Consider the following 16,778-nt stretch of genomic DNA (forward strand, 5'->3'; position numbering starts at 1 on the left):
CCAGGGAACGGTCAACAAAGGTTACATGCAGTGGAATACGAGCCTGAGTTCGTTTTCTCTTCGTTGGTCCTTCTGAGCATTCACTCTGGCCTCGTCAGTTCGAAACAGCTGGAGGTCTCTTTCGATTCGATGCAGGCAACATCGGTTGAACCGGCACCGAATGCTGGAGACAGCGATATCCACAGCCAAATGCGTCGCAGTTCGATAGGACTGCTAGACTGCTGTATGTACTAGGGTGTCCCCATCCACTTTCTTTTATGCTGAGTTATTATTCACTAACCTTGGGTCTCGATATAGGAGTGTAGGTGGTATATTGATGATGGGACCCACGTATGCCATACCTCAATCAGAGCCATACACGGGTATAAGGGCGAGAAAGGTTATTATACCGTCAGAATCGGGTCTCTTTTCTGCAGCGTTTTTCGGGGAGGAGAGACGATCGCTCGACAAATATCTAGGCAGGATGACCCAAACACGTCAAAAGAAACATACTCGCGAGGGCGAGAGACATAAACCCGAACGACATCAAACGCCTTGAGGGTGGAAATCTCCCTTTCAGTGCTATCAAATTCGCGCTCCAGCCTTCAACCCGAACACCTAGTTATAGTTTGGGAGATGGACATAAAGGATAACGGGATGTATCAGGGACTGTGCGTCATCCTTGTGTGTCCTACTGTGAATATTGTGCTGACTGACTCGCTTTGGCCCCTTCATTTACATGCACTCTCCTGCATCAAAATTGGCCGTAACCATAGGTTTCGCAAGAGTACAGATCCATCCTCGGGTTTTGGTCAACTCAAACTCGATGATGGAGAAGAAAAATTCCGAATCCCCTACCCCTCGCACACCACCGACGTGGCCATGAAACCCCAACCTCACTCGAGCAGTCGGGATTTTTATTCACCCATTCCTGCAGATGCAACACAACAGCAGTATCAGGATCCATCCAGTTTACCTTGGTATCCACATCGAGAAGGCATTTCGCAACACCATGTTACCGGAGAATATTTACCGTCCGATGCCCAGAACTGTTACGCCACTCACTCGAGCCCTTATTCTGGCTATCACCATGTTCCGGGCAGCAGATCTGCGTCTGTGGTTACTCGTCAGGATCCTGTACGAACCCTTACAATTACAAGTAGAGGCGACTCTCCATCTTTCTCATCGAGTTCCTCACCGACTCCGTCTTCCTCTCGTCGTCGTTCAGGCAGTTCTTGGGCCGTCGTTGGCTTCCAGGATATTGGCATTGCTGAGGCGGAGAGGATTTTGAGGAATACACACAACCTCCCAAGTGGGGTTCCTCTTACCCTGCGCTCACTTGCAGATCCACCACCAGGGATGAAGCCTCACCAAAGCTACAATACACTTGCGCAAATTGCGATTTGGCAGAGTCCACGAAAGCGGTTGACATTGCAGGAAATCTATGTTGCTATTGCCCAACGTTTTGCGTTCTATCGAGACCATCCGGATCCCAAGAAGTGGAAGGTTCGTGATAAGTTGTTTTTATGATTTTGTGCTTATTGATGCCCTGGGTAGAGCTCTATCCGGCATATGCTCTCCAATAGGCATGTATTTGTGCCGATACGCGATCGTGATCAGATGAACAGGGGAGGCTATTGGGAGCTGGATTTTAATGATATGGAAGGGAGTAGACGAGGGCAGAGACGCAGGAGGAAGCGAATGTCGGAAGCGGTCAAAAGCGATAGGGACGAAGATGCAGACGCAGATGCAGATGTATCCGGAGAGGAAGAGATGCAACAAGAGGAGAGCGGATATTTTACCCCTGCCCCTTCGATCACTCAGAGTCAGGCTAGCCCTTCCGCTACTACGGTTTCGGGATCCAGCGATAGGACTTTCAGGGCTCAGCCTATTACTTCACGACGTGGAATGGAGAGGTCAATGTCGGACTTGAATTCGCCCGCCCTATCGGGAGAGATGTCTGGTCCTGTCCTCCTTTATGATCCAACAGGTGGTTCACCGCCATATTCCTATGAAAATCCGCCCAGAAATCAACATGATTATCCTGTATGGACTGAGAACTCAAATTCATCGATGTCTTATCAAGAAAGTGCATTTTATTCAAGTCTGCCTCCGGGTCTTACTCTTCCTCGTGGGTGTACTGCTTTACCACCACCTCCGTCGCCATTCGCGGTACCTCCAAGTTCGATGAACAGCCTGGCCCTAGCAAATCCCCGCTCTTATTATTCCTCTGCATCTGCGGATCAAAGCAGAGGACATTCGTCGCAAACAGCCTATTCTTCGTTCTCAGTGCATACCGGCGCACCTCAACAGTACGAAACGGCTTTGAATGGGTCCGAGGATAGTCGCTAATGCTTGAGTGCCAGCATGGTCTCCTTGCATGATGCCCCCCGATAAATACATGATCTTCTATGCCTCTGTTTGTACATGTAGCGTACTTTTAGCTTACCGAGTGTAAAAGAAATTGTATCACGAGCGCGTTCCGGCATTTACAACCGATCAAGCCGGTCAAAGACCTCTCTGTCTTCGCCGACATCACGATCATTCCCTCGCCTCATAAAGCCCAATGGAACGGTCGAAGCTCACCACTTCGTCTCGTTCATTATCAGCAACGTCCTTGAAGGAACGCCTTTCTGCCCTCACGCCTCTCAAACCGATAACCGATTCATTACACGCCAACATAGAGTTCGTTTTCCTCCAACTCACGGCCGCCCCTTAGTCTCCCAATTTGACAAAACCATACAGCTTCGTCCCAGTCGGTATACCACGAAAAAGAAGATTGCAGACGCTGGCTGTTGCAGTTTGGTCGACATTGATCGCTCTGACGCTAGTTCTCTATCTTTTGCTCTGGTGGGTATTTCGTACGAACTTCTTTTTTGAATCTTAATCGTTATCTGGCTTGAAAGGTCACTTCCACCTCTTTGGCCGTTTCTTACAATATACTTCATCTGGGTTCGGTGGATTGACCAGAGTCCGGAGAAAGGTGGACGAACGAGTCCATGGTTTCGTAAATTGAGCTTTTGGAGGTATTTTGCGGATTATTATCCAGCATCGTGCGTGGATTATCTTCTCCAATCACTTTTTATGATGCTGATTATACTATCTGGCAGAGTCTTGAAGGTTGGCTAAACGTTTCTCGGTATTCGAAGGCACGGAATAACAAACAAATTTCCTAGGAAGCTGACCTTCCCGCGGATCGTCCTTATGTTTTTGGATATCATCCTCACGGTGAGAAGACAAGCCTCTTCCGAACTTGAGTTCACCATTAATGAGCCCTTTGTCGTCCAGGAATCATTGGAATGTACGTCGCTTTACTCACACAGCACGCCCACTCTGAAACTCGGATTATCAGGGGAGCACTCACTACATTTGCCACGGAAGGTGTGTAAATGCGGAGTAATGAGACGAAAGCAACGCAATTCATTCCAAATCTCACAGCTACTGGTTTCTCCACCGCCTTTCCTGGAATCAAACCGCACCTATTGACGCTCGCGAGTAACTTCAAAATGCCCATATACCGGGACATCCTTCTTGCGATGGGAATATGCAGTGTTTCGAAGTCTTCCTGTAATAATATCTTGAAAGCTGGACCTGGATCAGCTATCACCATCGTTGTTGGAGGGGCTGCGGAGAGCTTGAGTGCACGACCAGGAACGGCGGATCTTACGCTTCGCAAACGGTATGTAATTGATTCCTTATTCACAGTATATGCTGACGCTATTTGATTGGGGCTAGACTTGGGTTCATCAAAGTCGCAATTCAACAAGGGTTAGGCATCCAAGCTTTTTATCGCGAAGAAAGTCTCTAACAAACTCGTGGATTCAGGGCTGACCTCGTTCCTGTGTTCTCGTTTGGAGAGAATGACGTGAGACGTTCGATCTCTTACCAGATTTTCCCCGGATGTTGAAGTTTCAATTCGCCAGATATATGAACAGATGCATAATGAGAAAGGAACGACAGTGTATGCTATCCAGAAAAAGTTTCAGGCTGTGTTCGGATGGACGTTACCACTTTTCCATGGGCGAGGCTTGTTGAACTGTGCGTATTTTCGAAATAATGTAGCAAAAAAACTTCCTCGCATGGCTTATTCATTTAACAGACAATCTTGGTTTGTTACCGTACAGAAGACAGATCGTAGTAGTTGGTACATGGTTTTTATCGGTTTCCGTGATGCCATTCTTATCTACTTCCTCAAACAGTCGGCAAGCCCATACATGTAAAACAATCGGATAAACCCCAGATAGAAGACGTCATGGAAGTACAGAAGTTATACATCGATGAGTTGACGAGGTAAGCCGGGTCTCACAATCTCGGAGGTGATTTCGCATTGCTCAACTCAGTGAGTAGGATATGGAATTCGTACAAAGATCAGTTTGCGAAAGCCCGGACGAGGGAGTTGAGTATCATTGAATGAAGGGATTATGTGGGATTGGGAAACCTCGAAACCGCGGATGGACAATTGTATGATAGATACTGGCTTAATTAGATTTCGGAGTGTTCGCTTGCAGTTCCGGAGGTAAAAACGGGACATGGCGTTTGATCAAGCAGGCCATGTATAGGCCTAACGTTATTGACTAAAGTCCGTAAAGTCCACATAGTACACCTCGGTAAATAGCATTCCTTTACATAGTCTTTCCTTCGCTGTCGTTTATAATAGTGTCCTGTTTGACGCTTTCGATTCGCCTTGCCGGCCAGCCAACGTATACTTCCCCATTGTCCGCAACCTCCCCAGAAGGAAGGCATGTATGTTCACACAACATACTGTTATCTTCCATTGAAGCCCCTGAGAGTAGCCTCGACCCTGAACGTAACGTGCAGCTAGTTGAACGTCAGCAGTAATTCCGAACGAGATAGGTTCAGTAAACGTACTCGTTCCCAACCCTGAGACCATTCAACTCAAAGTTTCCTCTGGAATTGAGGTGTGCGACGAGGGAACAAAAATCGAGAGAAACGTTGTCTCCCAACTGCATCCAAAGGACGATGTCAGATGGAGTACGCGTGGATCCTGCCTAAAGGTGTTGTCGCGCGGTCTTAAGGGAGTTCTACATTTCATATCTTCACCGAGCATAAGTTGAGTCGAAAGAGAATTCAATGACAATGGGCAAGGGAGAGACGGAATGGCAACCCCACCCACAGTTCAATTTCAACCCAAAACAACGAGCACGAACACCACATCAATCTACACTGGTTGTAGGATAGCGAGAAATTTCTGATTATTACAGAGGGAATGGTTAAATAACGAAAGAAATATGAGGAGATAGGAGGACGTACCTGCCAAGTTATACCACTTCGAATGCTTTCCGCAGTAGCTGGACGCCGCGCCGGGGGACTGGAGTTGACCTTTTTTTTTTTGCTCATAACATTGCTGTCGGACAGGACGAACGGAAGGGAGCAAGAAAATGAGGGTAGTGGGGAGGAATGGATGGTCGTGGTAGGAGAGGTCGAGCCGAAATCGAGCCATAATACGCGTTTCTGAGAGAATTCCGTGCGACGCTTCTAAGTAAGCCCGGTTTCCCAGAGCGTTTTTGGGGGTCCTATCAGGCCGTTATGTTAGCTGTCGAACTCCTGCCTTGGCATGAGTAGTAACGTTCGGTTCTAAGAGTTGGGCAGTGAAAAAAAAGTGACCTATCCTTACCGAAGAGCCCTTGATCTTCCAGACAGAAAAGGTTACAAGGACCGCCTCATTGCCAGCCCCGTGAGACCCGAATCATCCACTGGCCATCCCATTCACCTCCAAGCGCTATACATAAACTTACTGATCATGAAAACGCTGTCCTTTGAGTACATTGTACTCGGTAATGGCTAACACGGGTCATTCGGGATTCGCCCGGGGATGGGAAATGAGGCTTACTCGGTTGGCCTTCTTTCTGTTGAATGTTCTATAGTAAGTGCTTATCCCAGTGTCCCAAATCATCCGACGTGTGTGTAACTTGGCTACTGAGCATGAGATGATCATCGGATAATTCGGGACTCGCGGAGTTGGGTCGTTCCCAAGTCAGAAGTCTGTCCTAGAAAAATAAGTAGGAGGAGAGGTATATAAGGAAGGCCGCTGAGGGTCTCATTTTTCTCCACTACAGAACTTCCAGCTTTTCTTAACAACCGTTCAAACATTGACAACGATGCAATTCAAAGCTTCAATTCTCCTCATTGTCGTTGCATGTGGTACTCTTTGTGCGTCGGTTTTTTTCTTTACTATTCGTTTACTGACTCTCAACTCTTCCTTACTGTAGCGGTGATGGCTGCGGGTCTACCACCCAGTGAGGATGCTACCCCTACGAATGATCTTATCTTTCCCCCCGTGAGCAACATGTTATCTGTTAGTCGCACTCAATTGACATTTTTTTCAGTTGTGTACCTTCCCAGTCATTGGCGTGGTACCCTGCCCTTGATATAAACTCTAAATAAATATTACCCGATTGTAGTTACCGTTTTCGTAAAGACTTGTTTGGCACCACCTGTCGGTTGCATTCACCTGGCAACTCAATAAGAGAAAAGGCCCAAGAAGGGCAGTCTACCTCGATGACTCCAGCTAATGCTCTCTACTTTGTCTATCACAAGCTCGAGAAGCGTGGTGGAATTCCAAAAGAAGAGGGTGCATCGCCGGAGAGTCGCCGGATCGGGGATAAGGAACAGGACTGTCCCTAATACCTATGGTACTTCCTTCAGCAGCTTTCGACGTTGGGCGACAGGGCGTTTTCATCGGTTTCCCTGATGCCAATCTTATCTGCTTCCTCAAACAGTCGGCAAGCCCATACATGTAAAATAAACCCCAGATATTATAAGACGTCATGGAAGTACAGAAGTTATACATCGATACGCCGGGTCTCATGTACATCTCGGAGGTGATTTTGCATTGCTCAACTCAGCGAGTAGGATATGGAATTCATACAAAGATCAGTTTGCGAAAGCCCGAACGAGGGAGCTGGGTATAATTGAATGAAGGAATTGTGTGGAATTGGGAAACCTCGAAACCGCGGATGGACGATTGTATGATAGATACTGGCTTAATTAGATTTCGGAGTGTTCGCTTGCAGTTCTGGAGGCAAAAAACAGGACATCAAGCAGGTCATGTATAGGCCAAAACCCTAACGTTATTGACTAAAGTCCCTAAAGTCCACATAGTACATCTCGGTAAATAACATTCCTTACATAGTCTTTCCTTCCCTGTCGTCTATAGCAGTGTCCTGTTTGACGCCTTCGATTCGCCTTGCCGGCCAGCCAACGTATACTTCCCCATTGTCTGTAACTTCCCCAGAAGGAAGGCATGTATGTTCACACAACATACTGTTATCTTCCATTGAAGCCCCTGAGAGTAGCCTCGACCCTGAACGTAACGTGCAGCTAGTTGAACGTCAGCAGTAATTTCGAACGAGATAGGTTCAGGAAACGTACTCGTTCCCAATCCTGAGACCATTCAGCTCAAAGTTTCCTCTGGAATTGAGGTGCGCGACGACGGAACAAAAATCGAGAGAAACGTTGTCTCCCAGCTGCATCCAGGTCAGATGGTGTACGCATGGGTGAAACTCGGAGCACCGCAAACATACCTCTACCAAGTCAGGCTCTGTTATCAAGCCCGACCTCCCGGAGGGGAAGATTGCACAGTCTCGACCGATCTTTGCTCCAAGGGCACGGTAGAACCATACGATAAATGCAGTCCCGTTAATGGAAGACAATAGGCCAAATTTTCCACAACCTTTGTAGAGCGGACGACTGAGTGTAAGATGAAGCTGCCAACGTTGACAATAGGTGCTCTTGTCCCAGTGAAATTGACCAGGACGGCGGCGGCCAATAACGGTCCATTTGGTGATTACAACCCATAGAAGCGTGATCATGACCTGAATGTTCAGGACGACCACGAAGGTGATAGCGACAAGTCCATATAAGACGCCAAAAGTATACCATTTTAGAACGAAAAAGTTGATCTGTGGGAGATGGGTTTGGAGTTGCTGTAGGATTTGCGCTGCACTGACTCCCGCTAGAGACCAGAACCCCGCGTAACAAGTAGTCACTACCACGTTCAGCAGTATGACGAGGAAGTATGGGAAGACAAAATATTCTGCTTCTCGTTCGTAAAATGCGCGACCGAAAGGAGTGATCGTGTCTCCTCCCTTGTCGAGAAAACCATTGTCGAAGCAAATAGCTTCACCCTGGTCTGTGTCGAAGTGAGATACTGAGCACTAAGGAGAGTATCAACTTACGATTTCCCATCCAGACAGAATTGTCTCCATAGGATGTATTTCTTTTGCTTAAGGCTCCAGAACCCATGACCGCCCGGTGGCCTACACGAGTCCCAGGAAGTAGTACAACGCGGTCCGCAATCATGGCTGGCGGCATGAAAAATAAGATTCAAGGTGTAGACGGGTTCGCTGGATCGACTTTCACCTCCGTTTCCAATCGTAATCTTTGCACTACCAAGTGTATCGGTGGTAAAGAATTGAGATCGAGAACCAAAGATGACCTGCAATCGGGTCAGGCATGAGGAGGCAGAAGGCGCTATTCAGCAAGAGGGAAAAAACTCACGTCATCCCCTACTTCTAGAAGTTCTGGGTCCAAACAATAGATACCAGATCCAGGCCAGTAAACGCGTTGTCCCACTTTTGCGCCCATGAGGCGGTATACGACCTAGAAAACTGGTCAGAAGATGTGGTACGGCCGCAGACTTGCGAACTTACCGAAACGACCTCATAGTGAGTTCCAACAATATCAAAGGTAGTCTTCAACCTCTTCTTTGAGAGTAGACGGGAGTTGATGAATCTTCTGAGTAACGACATCTGAGATGCATCCTTTGTAGCACACTCCTTGTTTAACCCAAGCAACCGCTTGACCGCTATTCCCAGGCAGACTTGTAGAATCGGAATAACAGTTTTTCGAACGACTCTTGCAACTATGTGAAATAGAACGCGCTGAGGTGCTGCGAACCAGTAAATGACCGAGAGTAGAGCATTAAAATCGTCATTCAATGCATCTGTTCGGTAGATGATTAGCCATACGACAGCAAACCACGGGAGATCTGGAACAAGGTTGTAAGTAGAGTAGCACGAGACAAAGAGAATACCTACACGAGGTGAAATTAACCAAGAAGATTACAGGCCATGCAACAAAAACCTTCAACGGCCATTTCGGCTCTGGTAACAATGTTCGATTATAGGTAATATAGGAACTTGAGAGAGGCTCCTCTAATGAGGAGGAATGTGGTCCCCAAGTTGTATTATCTGCGATAACAGAACCTGGAGATATCGAGGTATACGTGTTGATTACAACGTCGCGGCCAATCTTGATGGGTTCCAACCGAAAGGTGCCTTCCCTCTCGACACAGAACCCCCGAACAGTGGCAGAGTCGATCCGACAGCCATCTCCAAAAGATAAAAGGTCGAACTCGCCTAGTTGCGCATGTCCATCTATAGAAACATTCCGGCCGATCCGGGCCCCAAGTAATCGGTAGTACAACGTCTGGAGAACGGGATGCGAGGCAAAGATGCCTTTCCCTGCCGATCTAATAAAAGATGAGAGAGGCCCCGACAATGATTGCGGTGAACATACAGAATACTCTGGTTCACGATCCACCATCGAAGATAGTATCCCGACCACCTAAAGGTTCATCTCGATAAGAATACATGAAAAGGGGGTGGCAAGTCTTCTTACATTCGGTAAGTCCCCGGTCGATATTTCCCAATGACAATCCACTTGAAAAGAATCGCCCCGAGGGGTGCGATGAGTCGAGTTGCAAGCCTGGCTACTACGATCGCGAACAAAAGGACCCCCATCTTCTCGTAAAAGACACCGCGACGAAATAAAGACATGCGGGATATTATAAATAGTAGAAACGTCCCTGAAGAAAACCATGAGTGGAGGAGCGATGGAGTAGAGAACAATCTGGGCTTACACCTGAGGGCGCTTTTCAACGGATAGAAGAATATCATTGGAATCGATTGGACGAGAAGAACCAGAGGATGGTGTTGTCCACGACCCCGCTTTCCCGCAACATTGGCTTCCAATGAGATGACGAACTCTGGATTAAGGTCAGTACCGCTGTTCGTCGCATTGGTGGTGCCCGCCTTCTCGTCGATCGTTGGCGCGGGTGTCCAACCTATTTCTTCAGCTTCGATGAGCGAAGCGATACCGGCAATCGTGCGGTTTGTAAACATAGCAGCTATAGGTACGGTCACCCTTGTCTTCTTCCGAATGATGTAGGATAATTTTCCGAGTAATAGTGAGTTGCCACCTAACAAAAAAAAGTCGGATTGCGGAGTTATCATCCCGACATCAATGGACAATATTTCTGCGACGATGTCCCGCACTATTGTCTCCTGAAACGACATCCGGACGTGATGATGCAGGGCAGCGAGTTCCATCCGGTCGAAAGCAAACGCGCCATCTGGATTCCTCGACAGTGGGGAGGATGTTAGGTGGATTTGTGGCAAACTATATCCGGGTACCAGATTGTGTAGGGAGCGCGTAATCGATTCTGCATCCAATCCCGGCTGGGATTTGGCGAACAGGAAGGCTTCTAGAGCACCATCTGTTCGAGAACGAACTGCCACATCTTCCACACCTTCGAGACTGAGAAGCTCATGCTCTATGGCATCAAGATCGACAGATACAGCTAGGCATTCAATAGCCTGTGAAAGCGGCGCTTGTGCGGAAGGAACCAGAGCTTCGAAGTGTCTCCGGAGTAGAACAGTATTGTCCGTAAAACACTGAAGCCCCAAACGAGTGGCTAGATTGATACGAAGGGGTTTCCCAGCACTGCGTGGACACGTAACACAGTATAAGCAACATTGAAAGATGTAGATATAGAAAGAGGTGGCACCTGTTTTTCGGCAAATCCTCCATGTAGACCACAACGAGCGGCCATTTCGATGGATGTAGATGTTCTCCAAGAAGGTCATGAAGCTGAGGAAGACCGATGCGCTGACGACCTTCCACTGGGACGATCACAACGCCAATAGCTTCCTGAAGCACATCGTGTGCAATTGAGAACGCCAGCGTCGCCTGATACGAATACACTCGTCAGTGAAAGGTAGTGTCGACTTGCCCAAAAACCATACCTCTACATGTCCCTTGGCGGTAGCTATAATGGCCTCCTCGATCTCGAAAGGTGAAACCACTTCACCTCCCTTGTTGATGATCTCCTTCGACCGACCGGTGATGTAAAGGTACCCATCGGAATCCATATGACCGCAGTCTCCAGTGTCAAACCACCCCTCGCTCGAGAACGCGGATGAATCAAGGGGAACATTGACATCGGGACTAACCTCGTAACCTCGGAACGTTGGGTAGCCGCGAACACATACGGCACCCGTGTTTCCTGACGGGAGTTCGTTCTCGATATTTTTAGGATCTCTTATCGATAAATATGGACCACAAGCCACCCCCGAACAACCGGGTCGCTCGAGTTGATATGTAGTGGGTGGGGAAGCGATAGGCATACATCTAGGAATAGCAAAGATAAGTCAGAGGCTAAACTTGGAACAAGTTTGCTCACTCTGTCATCCCATATGAAGGTAGGATGACTGCACCTTCGAACCTTTGTTTCAATTCTGCGGCGAGAGACGGAAGTAGGCCTCCTGCGGCGTTACATATCATTCGTATCTTTAGATCGCGGGATGGAAGGATCTCCTCAGGCTGCGATGCTAAAATAGCATGGTGTATAGTAGGTGCACCGTAGTACCTGGTGAAACTTGTTGTGAATATACAAAAGGTATTTTTAGGAACTGAACTCACCAGGTCGAGTTCAACTTGGATGCTATATCCCAAAACATTATCGCGTCAAACCCCGGGCACATGATGGCGCTTCCACCAGACAACATAGGAGCAAGAAGGTTCCGTACAATACCACCGACATGGAACAGGGGCATCATATTCACTAAAAGGAAGTGGTGAGTTGATGAGTCATGAATTGAGGTAGACCTTAAAAACTGACTGTTCACGTCGCAAGGCCTCAAATCCCAAGAAACGACGACCGCCATAGTTCCTATAAGCAACGAGCGGAGAGTATAAGGGACAACCTTTTTCTTCCCGCTTGTTCCAGACGTATGAAGAATTAGGGATTGGTCGTCAAGTCCATGAGGAGTAGAAGGCGGCTTGGGCGACACATGACGGACCACTTCACCCCCGTCTAGGATGGTCATATCGAATAATCCAGGAGGGCCGGAATCTCTGTCATGGAGGATCACCACGTCGCACCCAATTTGTTCTCGAAGCTGACGTAGCTCTAGACGTTGAACTGAGTCTTCGGTCGTCACGATGGCCTTTATCCCCAACCTTAGCGCGTCCTCCCTGATCTCAGCAGTGGTGCAGCTTGCATTCACAGGGGCGCACGTATGATAGGTAGCTATCGCAAGGAGGGCCACAGCACTCACCGGACCGGTAGGTAAAGCGATGATCACTCTATCATTGGGTCCGAGAGGCGAACTGGATGAAGAAAGTGGTATGGAGAACCCACGAATGAACGAGTGAATATCGTCATGGAGCAGAGGAGGCAACGAAGGATCGGAGGAAAAGATGGCAGGGCTATGTGTGGAGCAGAGGCAGTCTAGCAGAGTTCGAACATGTGGCGATCGCTCTAGACGTTCTGCCAGAAGCTCTCCCAGAGAAGCGTCGCCTGAAGATTTCGATGGGCATAGGAAGTCAAGCGGAATAGACATCCCTGAAGGGATGAATGAAGGGTCGCTCACGGGGCTCTGAGGAAGATCAACTGTGCCACCGGTTCAAACATCTCCTTCGCTCTGTAATTTATCTGTTCATTTCGCAATTCTTGAGAAACGAACGTTGCATAGAGTTCATGCGGTGAAAAAGGTAAGTCCGTCCAAAGGCGGCCTTAAGCCCTGAGAATTGCTGTGGGCCTGGACTTGTTAAGCTTTTTACACGCTCGCGACCGTGCTAATAGCCAGCTGTATTGCGGAGAACTCTGGCGACTGCGGGTAGTGAATCAACGGAAAGATTACGATGTGGATCAAAACGAGGTGATTTGAAGCCATCGAGGGAATCGAACCGGACCGAGCGCGGGTTCACTGAAAACCATTCGAAGATGATGAAGTAAATAATGCGAGGAAGTTTGAATAATAGTTTATCTCAATGATTAAAACGCGAGGGGGTCTTGGGCAACTTGCAGCTCAGAATGATTGGTCGTTGGACCAGGAACACTAGGTGTTTCCACATTCAATGGGGGAAAAACCACCTTCAGGGTGTTTTATTGGATTTCTCTCTGAGGCCCACAGTGGAATAAACCTTCGGTCTTTTTACAGCATGAATTGGTTTCTTCAACGGGAAAAGGTATCCATGACTCACAGTATCCTCCCAAGCAATGTATCCTCTAAGGCCGCGCCACTAGGTTTATCGCCCATTCTCCTACATACTAGCATTTTCCAGTCCATTGAATGTATCCGTAATCTGAATTGTTCAGGAAGTTGGCACAGACATGGGGTCACACTGCTCGCGGTCAGGTGCTACGAAGCTAACAAAGCTCCCCGAAGAATCAGGTAGGGGTAACATGTAACTTTAGGAAGTTCATCAAGGTGAGAGCAGAAAGTGACGCTGTCACGGGACTCCGTTTCCATTGATCCCCACGCGAATAGTAGCCTAATTATAAGTTGCACGGTTGCCCAACGACCACCATCATGCCACCGTCCTCCATGAACACCATGAACACTCTTGACTATCCCAAGGATCTCCGTCATAAACATCCCCACGCCAAAATGTTGACTAGGAAGACCCCATCCATTGCTTCCACCATGGATCAGCGCTTTTCTTTTTCTGCCTACGTACCCGAATGTCACTCTTTCGACGGCCCCAGTCTACCTTTACTGGTCGTCATCCATGGTACCAGACGTCAGACAGAAAGATATGTCAACAAACTTGAACATTTTTGCGAGCTTCACGGTGTCATTCTTCTTTGTCCCCTCTTTCCTGCTGGGATCATCGAATCTGACGATCTAAACAACTACAAGGATATCCTTTACAAAGACATCCGTTTCGACTCTATCCTTCTCTCCATGATCCACCAAGCAAGTCGGATATGGCGTATCGAGACGGACAAATTTTTCCTACATGGTTTCAGCGGAGGCGGCCAATTCACACATCGATTCATGTATCTACATCCCGAAAGAATCGCTGCAGTTTCGATTGGCGCTCCTGGACGATTTACTCCTCCAGATTTATGCAAGCCTTGGCCTGCAGGAGTTGGTAATATTTCAGAGCTGTTTGGGCCATTCAAAAGCGAACGGCCCGATTTTGAACAGATGTCTCGAGTCCCTGTTCAATTTATTGTGGGCGAGAAGGATACGGATGTTTCGATGCTCGAGTCGATTAAAGATCCCAACGATGCAGAGAAAGAAGCAGGGAAGACGAGGGTTGAGAGAATTCGATGGTTGAAGAAGGCATGGGAGGCGGTTGGTATATCGTCGGAGCTGACAGTCGTACCGAAGGTCGCTCATGACGGTATAAAATGTCTACCTGGAGTTGAGTCTTGGTTGAAGAACCACTTGCCGACTGGAGGGAAATGATGAACCAGAAAGGTAGCTCGCTTCGATCATTCATAATTCAACATACTCATTATGTGGGAAGCTATGAGAAGACAACGAGTGTTTTGGGCTCTGAGCAGCATCAAGTTATAGATTACCTTTGTTCGTGTATTCGGTCCCGTAGTGTAGCGGTTATCACAGTGGATTCTGAACAGGTCGGCCCGAGGCTCTCGTCTGCAGCAATTCCACTAACCCAGGTTCGATTCCTGGCAGGACCTCTTTTTTCGTCGATTTTGGGTTTTTGTTTTGGCATCTCAACTCGACAAGTATTTCTACTCTAAGAAACAAATCATCTCAAATTATACTATATAAGTATGATTTGGGCAATGGATGGCACGTTGATCAGTAACCTCATGATTGAGATCATTATGAGGGATCAACACGGAACACCACACTGGTAAGAATAACCATCCCTTAGCCTCTCGGAGGACCACCAAACGTCTCCCATACCGCATTCCTGTACTCTCTACCAGGATCACATTTCCGAAGTTTATCGTAGTCGTACCATACGCTAGTCTCAAAAGCATGCGCTACAAACGCTTGTTGGGCTACTGAAAATGCTGACGAGGTAAGGTAAAGGTGACTTGGGTCGTCTGGGTTGGTTGTCGGTGTTGGTTGTGGAACGTAGGGTTTATGGGAAAGGAGGAGCTGTTGAGGATGAGTTGGGGCGAGAACATGGTGGAGAAACGAGGGTCATTCACTGTGTCGGGATAGGTTACAGGCCTTCGGTAATTGACTTGAATGGATTTGAGAATGAGTGAGATTCCTTTGCCTTTGAGAAGGGAGTCGGCTCTTTGGGGTCCACCGAGGCGGTTACCGAGATGTGTCATCCAACGAATCCGGCTCTGGACGAAAGAGAGTCAGCGAACTTCTGGGAAGGAATTCATGTGTCGACTCACCGACTCGAAAAACCGAACTTCATGCCAGAGATGAAAAGGCGTTCAAGTGAGTGAAGGTAGTCGAGAGATGAGCCAAAATCGAAGTTCTCGTCAGAAAGAGGTAAAAATACCATAGTGAACATTGTTGACGTGACTGTTGAGAATTCGCGGAACATGCGTTCATTCATGTGTATGAAAGAAGAAAGAAACGTGAGTTGTCGAAGGTATAGGAGTCAATCTCGAAGAAGGCGTACTGAAAAGCGTCATGATCTCCCCAAGCTACCTGCTGCTGCCAAAAGAATCCAGCTTCAACCATCTTCAAACGCGCTTGTTCCAGCTTTTCCTCGAACGAATGTTCCTCCCCTACTTCGTCCGGTGATGCAGGCCCTTGACTGCCAGGAGATATATAATACGGCGACTTCGGATCTCGAAAGGCTTCCTGGAGATGCTAGTAGTAAAGATACATTTAGGAATGACTCCAATCAAGAGTGAAAGGCATGCACCTTAATAGAAGGACTAGACGAATTGTTACGCGTAGTAAGAGGTATTTGAGGAGGAAAGACGTGTTTCTTGAGCCTGGGCCTGAGCATTTGGAACATAGTACGCAACAGAGACTTTAGTTTGTTGAAAGGGAAGCGGCCCGCACACTTTTGCCGCCGGAGCGACACAAGGGGCTTGAAATTTGTTTTTTTTTTTTTTTTTTTTTTTTTTTTTTTTTGTGGAGCGATTGGGGTGGATGTCGGTCAACGCGCTCATTAAGCCCACCAAATCCGGGAGGATATGCAGAGACCCCTGGCTTGTGAGTATTTGCGTCTCCTGGTTGAACAGAACCGACACAGCCGGGACCTTCATCTTACGCATGAAAGGCGAGGACAGCGACCTCACACATGTTACACGGGACATTACAACCACCTGGAGGAACGCGTTACGCGCATACACCTCTTGGTGCTTCCATGTGGGACTCAGGCAGGCGCCTCCGGGTTCCAGAGAACCCTTCATCAGCGTCACCCGTTACCCACTAAACCCCCAGTCTCCATAGCCCCCTCGGCGCGGAGATTATCCCAGTTCTCCAGGCCTCTCCAGGTATTCTGGACAGAGGCTTTAGATAGGGACTTCTTCCCGTATCTTTTTCGGTTTGTAAGGAGAAAATCAGTTTTATATCTAGTCTTCATTGTATATAGCCATTTATTCGTAATTTCCGGTTTTGAGAATGGCCCGGATTCATGTATTACCCTTTGATTCCTAAGTTTCCAGATAAGGTACATAGACTCTGAGACTAGGATTTGGAATAGTCTGGAATCACCTGGGTTGAAGGTTGTTTCGTCCATCTCGTCGCTCATGCCGCTATTGAACATCGGCATTCCACATGCCAGTATCGTTCCCATACCGAGTCTTGGCC

The 16,778-nt window shown here is 47.9% G+C and overlaps 6 protein-coding genes across 6 annotated transcripts; 4 read left to right on the forward strand and 2 right to left on the reverse strand.

Annotated features, from left to right (window-relative positions):
• Nucleotides 1-47: 47 nt before the first annotated feature.
• Nucleotides 48-2,509, forward strand: E1B28_007925 (uncharacterized protein). Its single transcript, XM_043152710.1, has 3 exons — nucleotides 48-223; nucleotides 298-1,485; nucleotides 1,537-2,509. Exons 2-3 carry the CDS (start codon nucleotides 616-618, stop codon nucleotides 2,329-2,331), a joined length of 1,665 nt encoding a protein of 554 aa, XP_043010796.1. The 5' UTR covers nucleotides 48-223; nucleotides 298-615; the 3' UTR covers nucleotides 2,332-2,509.
• Nucleotides 2,510-2,545: 36 nt separating this feature from the next.
• On the forward strand, nucleotides 2,546-4,503 carry E1B28_007926 (uncharacterized protein; the record flags this gene model as incomplete). The annotated part of the gene is made up of 13 exons (XM_043152711.1): nucleotides 2,546-2,664; nucleotides 2,725-2,829; nucleotides 2,886-3,032; nucleotides 3,090-3,099; nucleotides 3,156-3,207; nucleotides 3,268-3,360; nucleotides 3,418-3,658; nucleotides 3,715-3,747; nucleotides 3,805-3,844; nucleotides 3,903-4,017; nucleotides 4,079-4,123; nucleotides 4,179-4,269; nucleotides 4,327-4,503. 13 exons carry the CDS (start codon nucleotides 2,546-2,548, stop codon nucleotides 4,391-4,393), a joined length of 1,158 nt encoding a protein of 385 aa, XP_043010797.1. The 3' UTR covers nucleotides 4,394-4,503.
• Nucleotides 4,504-4,560: 57 nt separating this feature from the next.
• Nucleotides 4,561-13,504, reverse strand: E1B28_007927 (putative NRPS-like protein biosynthetic cluster). Its single transcript, XM_043152713.1, has 16 exons — nucleotides 13,270-13,504; nucleotides 11,903-13,216; nucleotides 11,704-11,845; nucleotides 11,465-11,650; nucleotides 11,028-11,412; nucleotides 10,790-10,971; nucleotides 9,863-10,725; nucleotides 9,622-9,808; nucleotides 9,520-9,567; nucleotides 9,039-9,472; nucleotides 8,652-8,989; nucleotides 8,500-8,601; nucleotides 8,178-8,437; nucleotides 7,524-8,131; nucleotides 7,372-7,466; nucleotides 4,561-4,797 (listed from the first exon to the last, which is right to left on the reverse strand). Exons 2-14 carry the CDS (start codon nucleotides 12,624-12,626, stop codon nucleotides 8,122-8,124), a joined length of 3,861 nt encoding a protein of 1,286 aa, XP_043010798.1. The 5' UTR covers nucleotides 12,627-13,216; nucleotides 13,270-13,504; the 3' UTR covers nucleotides 4,561-4,797; nucleotides 7,372-7,466; nucleotides 7,524-8,121.
• On the forward strand, nucleotides 5,834-6,437 carry E1B28_007928 (uncharacterized protein). Its single transcript, XM_043152712.1, has 5 exons — nucleotides 5,834-5,863; nucleotides 5,922-5,999; nucleotides 6,057-6,150; nucleotides 6,210-6,277; nucleotides 6,327-6,437. Exons 3-5 carry the CDS (start codon nucleotides 6,099-6,101, stop codon nucleotides 6,366-6,368), a joined length of 162 nt encoding a protein of 53 aa, XP_043010799.1. The 5' UTR covers nucleotides 5,834-5,863; nucleotides 5,922-5,999; nucleotides 6,057-6,098; the 3' UTR covers nucleotides 6,369-6,437.
• Nucleotides 13,505-13,576: 72 nt separating the features above from the next.
• E1B28_007929 (uncharacterized protein) lies at nucleotides 13,577-14,650 on the forward strand. Its single transcript, XM_043152714.1, has one exon. The coding sequence runs from the start codon at nucleotides 13,599-13,601 to the stop codon at nucleotides 14,481-14,483; it is 885 nt and encodes a 294-aa protein (XP_043010800.1). The 5' UTR covers nucleotides 13,577-13,598; the 3' UTR covers nucleotides 14,484-14,650.
• Nucleotides 14,651-14,748: 98 nt separating this feature from the next.
• E1B28_007930 (uncharacterized protein) lies at nucleotides 14,749-16,070 on the reverse strand. Its single transcript, XM_043152715.1, has 6 exons — nucleotides 15,883-16,070; nucleotides 15,634-15,827; nucleotides 15,511-15,533; nucleotides 15,401-15,417; nucleotides 15,203-15,346; nucleotides 14,749-15,149 (listed from the first exon to the last, which is right to left on the reverse strand). The coding sequence occupies exons 1-6, from the start codon at nucleotides 15,976-15,978 to the stop codon at nucleotides 14,916-14,918; spliced, it is 708 nt and encodes a 235-aa protein (XP_043010801.1). The 5' UTR covers nucleotides 15,979-16,070; the 3' UTR covers nucleotides 14,749-14,915.
• Nucleotides 16,071-16,778: the final 708 nt, after the last annotated feature.

Source organism: Marasmius oreades, chromosome 4 (assembly GCF_018924745.1).
Source record: "Marasmius oreades isolate 03SP1 chromosome 4, whole genome shotgun sequence".
NCBI lineage: Eukaryota > Fungi > Basidiomycota > Agaricomycetes > Agaricales > Marasmiaceae > Marasmius > Marasmius oreades.